Source organism: Heliconius melpomene, chromosome 16 (assembly GCF_056956725.1).
Source record: "Heliconius melpomene rosina isolate 202511_hmr_F chromosome 16, ASM5695672v1, whole genome shotgun sequence".
In the NCBI taxonomy this organism is placed as follows: domain Eukaryota; kingdom Metazoa; phylum Arthropoda; class Insecta; order Lepidoptera; family Nymphalidae; genus Heliconius; species Heliconius melpomene.
This window is the reverse complement of record NC_140404.1, coordinates 2,048,357-2,061,582: the sequence shown is the minus strand read 5'-3', so window position 1 is coordinate 2,061,582 and position 13,226 is coordinate 2,048,357. Positions and strand designations below refer to the sequence as shown.

Below are 13,226 nucleotides of genomic sequence, written 5' to 3'. Positions count from 1 at the left end.
AGTAAATATTTGGAAAATAACAATTTATAAATTATTTTTTTTATAAAAAAATAATTATTATCAAATTTTAAATCTAATTACAACCCTATTAAGGGTTTCCCAATAAAATTTGAACTGAAACCACAGAAACGATAGTCCAACTCCGAAACATTGGAAACGCCCGAAGGTTTAATTAGCCCGAAACCGTTTATCTACAATATATATAAATCTATTGAAGTAATCTCCACTATAGGACTCAAAGGCTATAAATTAACTATATTATTTCTTAATATTTGATTTATAAAAAGTAGTGTAAGCTAATTATATATTTTTTTCCTATTTCAGGTTCATATGTGCAACTTTAGTCAATATTTCTTATACTTTTAACAAACAACCTACGGAATATCACGGATTTTGCTTCAATATGCATTTAAACTACATGTTCAAGTTGAAGAAACTGCAAAATTGTACAGTAGTTGTTGGAGATTTAAAAGTTATGCCGTTCGAGAAGTCCACTGCAGACGGCTTTAGAAATATGACATTTCCTAAATTGAAAGAGGTGAGTTTAATGTTTTTTTTGACGGTGGTTCTAGGTTTAATCCTTATTCAATAATTAATAGCGAATTAATGGTGACCTTACTCGATATGATTAATATATACAAATTATGGTCATTATTGATCTCTACCAGGGCAAAAATGCGGCGTTAAATTACGTTATTTAATTATAATGGTTTCGAAATTGGGCGGAAAGTGAAGAACGGAATCACACGCTACAAAATTCTTTCTTTCTGCACCAAAATACACCAGAGGTGGGCATGAAGATAAAATTGCATAAAATGGTTTTATATATTCTTTCCTTTCAATAATGTTTATATGTGATATTTGCCACTATTTTAAATATTTATTGCATAAATTATTGGTTCAAGTATCATTTATATGAGAAAAAATATCAAGCTATATATTGAAATGAATGTACTTTTATTGAAGCTCTAGTTACAATTGTATGTATTTCTAAGATATTTGTTTATATCAAATTAATTTAGTAGTAGAAAAATTTGTTCTGTTTTTTTATACCCTACTCTTTCTATATTTAGAAATGTGGGATATATAAGTAACAGAGATTCTTAACATAGCGTTAAACAACTCTGATCCCCACAATTCCGCTGAATTCTTTAGGCATTGCGTGTTGCAACGTTTAATTTCTTCGACTGAGAATCGAACCTACACTTAATAAGTTCACATATATTGATTTAAAACAACTGTCAAAGATCAACCCCCCCCTAATTGACAGAGTACCTTAGCGGTAGTACGCTATAGAGGTATAGTAGCTACGAGACCGAATTGATGTCAATTGATGTCACATTACGGTTAATTTACAACGATCATATTCGGTTCATAATAAAATGAAATAAATGAAATATTAATTATTGGTCGTAAATCAAAGGTGGAGTGCTATTGTGCAATTATCGTAGTTAATTGTATAATATGATGCCGTCGAGGCCCAGTGGTTGTTTCACTGTTGTTAGGTTCGATTCAAGAGTGGGTGAAAGTTTGTTTTTTTTTAATATTTTCTCGTGTAAGGTTGAATTGTGCAAGTTTATTCTAATCATAGAGAAAATGTAGAGAAGTATCACTTAGCCTTGTTTACTTATTGTTTACAATACTTATGTTATGCTTGTTGGTTCATTTCCCACTCAGGGTAAAGAGTATATTAAATTTAATTAATTTTCATTTCCTCGTTCTAGTAAATGAAACACGGCGTTGTGTTCCGCCACTTAATAACTCGAAAATGCGCCAGAAAATGAGAAACTGAGTCCTAACTCTAGGTTCCCTCTGCCTAAGTTGCTTTTTTATATTAAAAAAAAACGATTTTTCTTATATTTCCTTCCAGGTTACCGGATTCATGGTTGTTTATCGTGTATTTGGATTGGAGACATTCAGTGACTTATTTCCGAATCTAGCGCGCATCCGCGGCAATACGCTTGTGTATAACTACGCACTGATTGTATACGATTTGCCTAACTTGAGAGAGGTATGTAAAATACTGAATAAGCCTTTAGTGTACTATCCTTGGTTGTGCTGGCGCATAGGCACAGCGTCCAACTATTAACGCGACAATTGTGGGTTCGATGTTAACTCGGGGATTCTCTCTCTTTTTACGTAACCAGATCAAGCGTGGCGTTAAGTTTCATCACTCAATCAGCAATGTCTCAAAAATTGGATGGTGCCTTGGGAGTGTTTTAACACTAGGATTCCTCTACCTACCCTGCTACATGTGAGATATAGCGTGAAATGAAATGAAAATTGATGTGTGGCTGCGTGCGGTCTTAGCACTAGGTTCCCATATTCCATCTACCTGTTCCATAAATTTGTGCCCCTGAGCTACGACTGTTCTATAACATAATAGAAAAAGCCACAATTACTTTAAAAAATAATACTTATTTTCAGGTCAGTCTAAACGGCTTACTAAAAATAGATCGAGGGGGTGTCATAATATGGGGTAGTCCCCTAACCTGTAACGTGGACACCATCGACTGGGACGCCATAGCGCCGGGTTCCCGCCACATATTAAGTAAGCCGGACAAAAATTGCATTTTCCCTTGCACTTGCTCTAGGAACCTAGCTACGAATCGATGTTGGAATAATAAGTAAGTATCGTTTCTTTTTTTTTTTGTGTAAATAAGCATATATTTTTCGCTACCCGCTGAAAAGTTTTTGATAATATTTAGTTTGTTTCCTTGTTAATTGCCATTGCCATCGGCTTATAAAGCCTTCTATTAAGGTACATTGCGAAAAAAGTTACGAGCGCAGGCTCAACAGCCGTGCTGTATTTGCCAATTTTCTTCAAGAATCCGCTTCTTTACAAAAAAATGACAAACTCTTGAATATCTGCCGAACTAATGAAAATCGGGGGTCAAAAAATATAAATGGGGGTCAAATGGCTAGATGTTGAGGTCCTCTACCAATAGACAACCGTTGATCTGTCGGCAACGTTACATACTGTATATGAATGTGTAATTATAATAACTCTATAATTGTACACAAAGTAAAATTGAAATGATAGATAGATATACAAATATATCACCTAATTACCTACATATTAGTTACATAATATTAGTTGTTAATTATAACTAATGTTAATTTTATATATGACCATTTTGTTAATTAATGTCCAAATAATATGCTAAGTTAATTAATACGTTTACGTGGCTAATTATAGTAATTATTTGTTTAATAATATATTTTTTTATGTTGTATGTAGGTGCATAGTTATAAGAAAAAAAACAATGAATTTTAATCACGCTGTACCCCGCCCATAACAAGGTAGACATTCCGCCCCCCACTTTCCGATTTTTCCAGAAATCTGTTATTAGAATACGTTGCTTGCACCGAAAAATATATAAAAATTTCGCCCATAGCATATTAGATAGAGGGAACCTGGAATTATAGTGTTTCCCTAATAAGGAATAGAGTGTCTCGATACTTCACTTCTGTTCTTCACTTACCGCCCAATTCTTGAAGACTCAATACCACGCTTTGCCTCATTACCAGAGCGAGACATTAAATAATTTATTTCCGCGAGTAGTAACTGAACCCACAACCATCACGTTTATAGTCGCACACTTGTGGTACTGCGCCATGGTAGCCTGTAAAATGTATTATAAAAAATACAAATAAATTCCATATTGTTCGCAAATATTTTCACTTTGAAAAGAGGTACATAATTTTGTGCTTTTTAATATTTTAATTAAAATTATTATAACTGTTTATATCAACAAAATTCAATACAGGAATGTTTGTTTAGTCATTATTGTTATATGTATAATAAATAATTCACTCATTTCGTTATAATAAATATGGATTTTGTATTATTATTATTTTATAAAGAATATTTTATGCGTATATGTATATAATAAATATTGTTGAATATTCTATCGCAGTAGTATGTATTTGATTTTCACATTATTATTTTTTTGGCCTCACCAGTGTGGGGTCACATCACACGTAGCAGGTTAAGCAGAGGGAACCTGGGACTAGGTCAAAACATTCGGTCCCCATTAAGATATTTCTATTCTTCACTTTCCATTGAATTCTGAACGCATTGCTTGTTTAAAATATTAAATTCGAACTCACAACCTGTGTTACGCTTACAATCGCACGCATATGACGAAGCGCCACGACTTGAGTGAGCGACTAGAGTTGTAGGAGTCCAGTAGATTTAATTTTCAGCTTGCAGCTTATTATATAAGCACTAACACTTGTATTAACTTTAAATAGATAAAAAATTATACCTTACCCTGTTATGAAAAGTGTTGACGTACAGCGTTGAGTTTTGCCACTCAACATACATGTTACACAACACACACATACACACAACTTCATCACTCACACTATTAACACACATTAAATATTTAATTTTAGAAAGTGTCAAATCTTCCTGGAAGGGCCGGAAAGTTATAATTGTAGCAATAAATGCTTTGGTTGTCGCAACACTAACTCTAGCATTTGCACTCTGTGTAGAGAGTTTACTTATCAAGAAAAGTGTGTATCGAAATGCCCGAAAAATACGTAAGATTTATTGTTATTATTTATTTTATACAGAACAAAAGATAGTCATTTAAAAAAGGGGGAAAATGTAAAGAGAATCTCAAATATATTTTTTTATACTTCACGCTGTATCCCAAATATAGTAGAGTAGGCAGAGGGAACCTAGTGTTACGACACTCCGTTCCCCACTTCCCGCCGAATTTTTCAAGGCACTGCCTTGCAAAAAACGCCAAAATACGTATTTTGCTTCGGAGAAGAGCAAAGAAATGAAAATATTCATGAATAATTACTTATTCCCATCGAATCGAACCTAGAACCGTCGCGCTACAGTCACAATCTTGTGCCCCTGCTTCCTATCCCCAACCGGGTTGGACTAACCGGGTTGGAGAAAATTTTATTGTTAAATTAAATACTCGTATACTCGCATATACATATTTATAAAATTTTTCAGCTTCCTTCTAAGAGACAGCAACTACTGTGTGACAGAAGATGAATGCGAGCATTTGGGTCGTTGGGCGTGGAACAACACATGCTTATCTGAATGTCCTATTAATTATGATAGATCGGTGCTAGCTTCTGGAAAAATAACTTGTGTACTATGCTATGATTGTCATAAGGTATATATTTTTATTTTTGTTTTTATCTTTGTTCAATAAAATGAATTATTATATCTCCCCCCCTGGCAAGACAAGGCGCAACGATAAGTTCCGCAACGCAACCCGTACCATATCGAATTGTTGCTGAAAGTGGAGAACGAACTCTCCTTTTTTGATTAGTAATTATATTACTGTTCTTCTTATATTTACTTCTCAATTATGTGCACTAATTTTGATATATTTGTTTAATATGCACGGATCATGCACATCTATCACATCTTTAAACCAGGATTTTTTAAATTTACAATTTCTATTTCAGACATGCTGGAATCTCACCATACAAGCGCTATCTTCGATTCAAGCAGCTGAAAAATGTGTTTACGTGAATGGCTCCTTAATAATTCATATATGGTCAATACCTAATGTGGCTGATGAATTACGAAATTACTTAAAAAATATTGAAGAAGTAACTGACTATATACATATTTACAGCTCAATCAGTCTCACTTCGCTAGATTTTTTGTCATCTTTACGAAGGATTGGAGGCGAGCGGTTGTTACATAATAAGTATAGTTTAATAGTTTATGATATGCATAATCTACAGAGTCTTTTTGCACCTAATGTCACGGAAAATCTTAAAATAGATAAAGGAACCCTAAGGTTCTATAGAAATCCAATGCTTTGTATGCATGTGATAAATAAGCTAAAAGACAAATTCCCTATTGCGCCCACTAAACTTGATTTACCCCAGGGCTTAAACGGTTACAGCGGAGGTTGTAATTCAGTGTCTTTAAATTTAAAAATCAAAGAAACGAATGAGACATCAGCCATTGCAACGTTTCATCCACAAGTTGTAGACGTTCATTATACAGTCTTGTACGTCAAAATACCTCAAGGAGTTAATACGACAATTGTACCAGAAAGTTGCAGTGACTTCGAATGGTCCGCTATAAATATTATAGAAACAAGTGAAGATATTATCGAAGTTCCACTAAAACATCTTCGTCCGGCGTCGAATTATGCGGTTTGTATTGAACAGTATGAGCCTGTATCACGACTTTTATCTAGAAGTAGTATTGTTAAATTTAAAACTTTAGTTGGAAAACCTGAACCACCTTTCATATTAGAATTAGTAGCGTCCTCTTTTAGTGTCATAGTTATTAGATGGGTAGATCATTTGGACTATAGAAATGATATTGTACGTTACGAACTAGATGTTGTGTTAGTAGATATAATAGATAAGTATATTGTAGCTAGAGACCATTGTGGTAGTAAAGATGATGACGTGTATGATATTGATTACGCTCGTCACGCCAAAGTTATGCGTCCGCCCAAAAATTATGAAAAAGGTTGTGAATCCATGTGTGGAGTTCTATCTTCCGTAACAGTTGGAGCGATGGTTGAAGAGGATTTTGATGTATGCGATGCGATTAAAAATTGCGATATTGAATCCGATCGTCCTAAGAATTCTACTGTTAATGGTCTGATAAAATCTTTAGCTTTAAATATAAACGGTAGAAAGAAAAAGTTTCAAGTTGGTGGATTGTCACCTTTCAGAGATTACAGGTTTAGGTTACGAGCTTGCACTAAGGATAGCTGTAGTCGATCAGCTAGAGGCGTAGTAAGAACGTTACATTCTAAAATCGCTGACGTTTCATATATATTGTTGGCTAGTGCAAACATATCTGGCCACATTTACGTCAAATGGGACCCGCCGGAAATAACAAATGGACCCATTCTTTCGTACACAATAGAAATTTACCCTAATTTTAGGTCGAGTGATATGAAATATTTGGTGCCACAGTCCTGGTGCGTCCCCGGAAACATGACTAATATTATTGTCAAATCTAATAAAGCTAGTAGATATCTTGTAAGAGTTTGCTCTACTACGTTGTTTCACGCGTATATTTGTAATGATTGGACTAAAGTAGAGATATCTAAGGAGTACCAGCCAGTGTGGTGGTGATGTGGCGTGTTGTTTGGAATATTTTTAAGTGTTTTTTCGTGTGTCATTGGCTATAAGTTAAGAAGTAGAAAAAGTGATACCATACCGCTATTCGATGCTACTTTCATTCATAGACAGGAGAGTGAACCTCCAGCCAGTATGATGTCAGACTTTGTGTCCATTTACCCAGTCTCCTGGCATGAAATGCGGGAACTGTCTTAGCAATAATCATGTTTAATATTAAATGTGTATGTTTTAAATTTTAAGGACACACAATGTAATTTAAACGTTTATTAAAACAACATTTTCTTACTTTCTGAGCTTCTTATCTTTTATTTATTTATATTTTGTTCATACTGTAAGCTATATATGTGTACTATGAATGTATGTATGTATGTATGTTTGTATGTATGTATATGTATGTATTTATGTATATATGTATGGATATGTTTATATATGAATATATATATATATTTTATTATTTTTATGTATTTTATTAAATTTATTATTCACACCCCCTTTCCTACGTTTTACGTCCTATGCCTTAAGGTTGCCTGGAAGAGATCGCTGTTTTAGCGATAAGGCCGCCTCTTGTACATTTCTTTCCGATCTTGTTTCCTTTTCTTGTGTTTTATTTTTGGGTGTACAATAAAGAATATTATTATTAATGTAATATTTATAATTAAAAATGCAATCAGATTATAAATTGTAATGAAGTACATCGTAATAATAAGTATTCGTCCCGTGTATTATTTACTTTAGTTATATAAACGTGTTCCTATCCAAACAATCCAAATTATGTTATTATTGAGAAAAAAATATCTCTGTATTTAAAAATTCCAACATCCAAAAAGATCCAATTATAAAGTTATTTCCGTAAAAAAAATATATAAACAAGTTACAATAACAAACAAAAAAATAATAATATTACCATCGATGATAATTTACAAGAAACTCTTAAAAAAGTAATAAAGGTGGAGTTTATGACAAATGTTGTATTAAAACAGCCTGCATTCAATTCCCATGATGAAAAAATTGTAACAAACAACGAGGAACGTCGACGTTAAACAAAAAAGTGTTCCAGATGAGCGGACAATTTGAGGCAGAAATTAATTTTGTGTAATGGAAGGAAAAGTAAATGTTTTCACTGTCTCCTCATAACTTGGCACTGGGCGAGCGGTATACAAATCTGGATATAAATGTTTTCCTATTAAACTTTTTAACAAATGGTTCTCTAAAGTGATTGGGATGTTTAAGTGCTGTTTTGTAAAGGACATTAGTAATGCTATTTTATATTTTTGTTATATTATCTTCTTGATTTTCGATGTGAGGCCAGTCGTGGCAAGGGCTCAAGGGTGCGAATGTAAATCCTTAAACGGTTATGGGTTCAAGTCCCACTCGAGGCAGTGAAATATTTAATCGTTTATTTTGCTCGCTCTCGTAACAAGCAATACCTTCAGAATTCAGCGAAAAATGGGGAACACAAGTGTTCTAATGGGAACAGAGTTTCATGGGTCACTTTGCCTAAATACACATACGTGCAGAATACAGGCTGAAGTTAAAAAAAAATGTTTTTTTAAGGTTGTACATAAGCTGTATATAGAAACGTGAACAAGTATCACACACGTTAACCACTAATAACAAGTAAAAAAGTTGAGCTGAAAATATATATTATATTGGGTTTAACATTTTTATAAATAACAGACTGATAGAGCATAAACAAAAAAAATATTTTATAAATAATTTAAATATTTTAAAAGTTAAGAAGCAACAGATTTAAATTTCACCTATTTTCGGGTAGATATGAAACAGCAGTGAATTAAATATAAATATTCCCTTAGGGGATATCTGTTTCCTTTTTTCAGTTTCAGTTATCTTTTTCAACTGTATCCCTGTTAGCTGTATAGAAGGGTGGGCAGAAGGAACCTGGAGCTAAGACATTGCATTACCCACTTAAATTGACCAATTGTTTGAGACATTACGAGTTGAGTAGCGAAACTCAAAGATGGCTTTAAACGAAAATAATTTACAGGAATAACTATCTAATTATAAACAATTATTCAGACTTAACTGCGAGTGCTCTATTTATATAATAAATCAAATTACCACACTACATTTTCTTAACAAGTGTTGGCAAAACTTGTCTAATGTAACTGCCAACTTGGAAATTAATCTAAACCATTCCTACATTTGACGTCACGATGTCACATTTTGCGTATTCATATGGGACTTATAATTGTAAATAATTTATAGTTATACTTCTCGGTGTAATTAGAACTATTTTGTATGTAGTGTTTATTAATTTTGTTTGGCAGTAACGTGGTTGCTTTGGTTGTTTTAATTTGTTATAGGATTAAGTTTTACGGCGTTGAGTTCCGCGATGTCGTAAAGTAACAATGTCCGTCCGGAACGTGGAGAGTGGAGTGTTTGGCATTGGATTAGGAAAAAGATAAAATATGTATAAAAAAATTTGAAAAGCTTGTTCTTAATTTGGGAATTAGTAAATATTTGGAAAATAACAATTTATAAATTATTTTTTTTATAAAAAAATAATTATTATCAAATTTTTAAATCTAATTACAACCCTATTAAGGGTTTCCCAATAAAATTTGAACTGAAACCACAGAAACGATAGTCCAACTCCGAAACATTGGAAACGCCCGAAGGTTTAATTAGCCCGAAGATCTGGTGGGTGCAGATAAGCCGTGATTTTACGCTCCACTGTCAAACGGACGTTCGCTTTGCCAAATTTCTGTAGATAGTGTCGCATTTGTGTTACAGAGAGAATTCTTTATCGTTGTATGGTGGGGGGAGATTTTGATGGGGGTGGGGTGGTGTTTTGATTTGTAATGTTTTAATTAGTGGTTACGCCACTTGTGGCGCAGGGGCGCAAAGTGTGACTAAGCGTGACAGATTGCGTATTCGATTCCCAGTCGAGGAAATTAAATTTAATATTTTCATTTCTTCGCTCTGGTGTACAAGATCGATTCGGTGGAAAAGGGGGAACGCAGTGTCTTAACAGTAAATTCCCTCTGCCTAACTTTCTGTATGCGGGATACAGCGTGACCCTAGTTCGTGAAAGAGTTACTAGCAGTTGTTACTATTATTATAAAGATAAAAAGCAGCAATCACGCTCTAATCGTATAGAAGGAAATAAAAGGGGGATTATTGTGTTGACAGACCCTATTTCCGCCCAATTTTCGTGTTAAGTCGTGAAATTAAATTTACTTTGTGAACCAGAGCCTCGAACTGAGTGTAATTTAAATATAATCACCTCTTGAGGTGTAAGCGACCCAACAACCGTCACGTTTACAGTTGGATGCTCTACCGAAGCGCAACTATGGACTTATTTTAAAAATTGATATTTTTTAGTTTCCCATATGGGATATATCACATAGCTAGGCAGTAAGAACCAGTGTCTTTTTACGTTCTTTATTTAAAAAAAAAATCTCAAGTTTTCAAGAGCATTTGTTCAGTTAAATATATGAATTTAGACATCTTTTAATATTCAGCAGAGAAATTAATAATATTATTGTCTATGAAAAATTTTATAACGAGCATATTTGAACCAGTTTGATGAGAAAAATTACTTAGGTAGGTAGGTTAAGTAGGAAGGCAGACCCTGGTAATAGCCGGGATTAATGCCAGGAAGAAGAAGAAGAAGAAGGAGATGAGAAAAATTACTTAAAAGCTTTCAAGTATCAACATGTTTTTCAACTATATATATTCAACTATGTAAATAAAATGGAAGAAAATATATTGTAATTCACATATATTATATTAAAGATATAGATCTAAGTGTCATCCTCAACCATTGTGCTGAGACACGTTCCAACTGTAACAAAATTTCAGTATATATTTGATTATCTTTACACTCGCGGATTTGCTCATGTGGAATTTGATTTTAGCAAAACATATTATATATATTCTTATGGCCTAAAAATAACATATGATCTACACAAGTGAACGATTTTTTTTTTACTTAGACATCAGCAATATTTCTATCGCAAAGAAAAAATGTATGTAACCCTTATAGAATGTCAGTGTAGAATAAGTCGATGTTATTTGCCTCAGGTTCGCACAAAAATGTCAAACTTAAAAAAAAGCTTAAATTATAATCAAATATCTTAATCCTAATATATGTCTACGGTCCCTTGTCCCTAAAAATATGTTTCTCTTTATGCATCGTTTTTGCTGCAATTTGTATGAAATCCTTCAGAATTTTAAGGGAAATATACCAACGTATAATTAACATCAAAAACGAAAATTTACTATGAAATTTTGTCAAAATCGGACCTGCAGTTTGCCTGTCATTGTGTCACAGACAGACAAACAGGCAGAGATATTATACTTTTGAATTTGTAACATAAATATAGATATATATAGATATATATATCCTCACAATTTTACGTGTATTCTATTCAAGATCTTACGACTTCAGTGTAGTACAATTTGTAGGATTAGCAACTCAGTTAAGATATGCAAACAAAAGGCGTCGTAAAGTTTCATCGTTAAAGACAACTAAGAGATTTAACTCGTAGCGCTTCTTTTAAATGCTTTCGAGCTCTATCTACGAGGAATCGAAGTTTATTGTTTTTTTTTACAAGTGAAATAATTGTTCTGTTGCCTTTTGTACGGTGTTTTTTTTTGTTATTATGGTTGTAGTAGGTTCGATTTAAATGTGAAAAATATTTGTGTATGAAATAAATTATTTAAATTAACATGTACGTTTTATTTTATTTATTTAGATTCACCAGAGGTAATTAATTACATAATTTTTACAATAATAGTTTTATTCATTTTATACTCCTTATAACGCATTATGCACTAAAAGTTTCATTACTTAAACTTTTAGCAAATACTGCATAAAAACACAAACAAAAAATCCTATTCCTCGCGTAGGAAATCGCGGGCGGCGCTGCTAGTTTACGTTTTTTTTAGCTTCTAGAAGGAATCTAGTGTCACCCCTTTCCTCAAGCACAGTCCAATTTTCAAGACATTACGTGTTGATATGCGGACCTCAACCCCGCGTTTTGTCGTTTTGCCAGATAGAGAAAAAGAAACTTATTCGTTGTTTCGAGAGGTTATCGATCCCACAACTATCACAATTACGGTCTTACGTCTAGTTTAAAAGAGAATAAAAAATAAATAATACATTAGTAAAAGCTAAATTTCCAATACCAAAATATAGTAAAATGCCTACCTTTTTATCAGTAAGCTTTTTGCCATAAAAGTGAGCATTCAAAAATATATTTTTTTACGAAGATCAAATTATTTCCATATGAATAACATAAAGCGGGCGGTGAGGCATCTCGTATAAAAATATTTTATTAGTAGACCCTTGTTTGTATATAAAATATTATAACTCAATATCCGCATATATTTTTAACTACCGTCCTGGTCGCGGCTTCGCCCACTTGTACTACACAATTATTTATTTTCTCATCTAAATATATTTTGTGATCTTATAACATTATCACTTTAAAGATAATATCCATACATTTACAGCTAAGGTTTCAGCAAATTCTATTCATCTCTAATAGTCAATAGCTATACTTTTAGCTTGGAAGACATTATAGTGCAATATTTACGGTTTCCGTTGCGTAATCTTACAAGCAAATATCGAAATAATATGCGCAGTAATAATTCAAAATAAAGCATGTTGGGTGATGGACTCGAATCTTCAATTGCTTCATGGTTAATCAATACATTCTATATCTCTATTTATTTGTATTAGAACTCTTTAACTATCGGCTTACAACAAAGAAAATATATAATACCACCCACACCATCTGGATACGTGGTACTCCAAAGCTCTGTGGTTTTACAGAAAGTTCCTTCCTTGTGCCCCACGTTTGTGGAATGGCCTACCTGCCGCAGTATTTTCGGGTCAATACGATGGGTACCTGTAGCTCCTTTGGTGTTCCATGGGGTCGCGTTGATCTATAAAATAAAAGAAACAAAAAATAAAACACCTAATGAATCATAATTTTAATAAAAATATTTAAATGATAAGAAAAAATTCTTGGTAATTAAAACTTATCACGTACTCGTTATAGCGATAAAAGTCTCGTTTGTTTTTCAATATTGAATGTGAATTAATTAATATTTCTTTACAAGATGCAATTATCGAAAGGTTTTACTTTAATATTTTGCTG

At 33.0% G+C, this 13,226-nt stretch overlaps 1 protein-coding gene across 1 annotated transcript; it reads left to right on the top strand.

The window, feature by feature from the left end:
• The first annotated feature begins 329 nt into the window (after positions 1–329).
• Positions 330–7,388, top strand: LOC146530666 (insulin-like peptide receptor). The gene is made up of 6 exons (XM_085199443.1): positions 330–538; positions 1,871–2,011; positions 2,428–2,627; positions 4,402–4,548; positions 4,979–5,144; positions 5,443–7,388. The coding sequence occupies exons 1-6, from the start codon at positions 404–406 to the stop codon at positions 7,087–7,089; spliced, it is 2,436 nt and encodes an 811-aa protein (XP_085055569.1). The 5' UTR covers positions 330–403; the 3' UTR covers positions 7,090–7,388.
• The last annotated feature ends 5,838 nt before the right edge of the window (positions 7,389–13,226 follow it).

Excerpts from the sequence above, each read along its gene's own strand:
- LOC146530666 (XM_085199443.1), top strand. The coding sequence starts at position 404 with ATGCATTTAAACTACATGTTCAAGTTGAAGAAACTGCAAAATTGTACA. Across the intron at positions 539-1,870 it reads CATTTCCTAAATTGAAAGAG|GTTACCGGATTCATGGTTGT; the intron begins GTGAGTTTAATG and ends ATTTCCTTCCAG. Across the intron at positions 2,628-4,401 it reads AATCGATGTTGGAATAATAA|AAAGTGTCAAATCTTCCTGG; the intron begins GTAAGTATCGTT and ends ATTTAATTTTAG.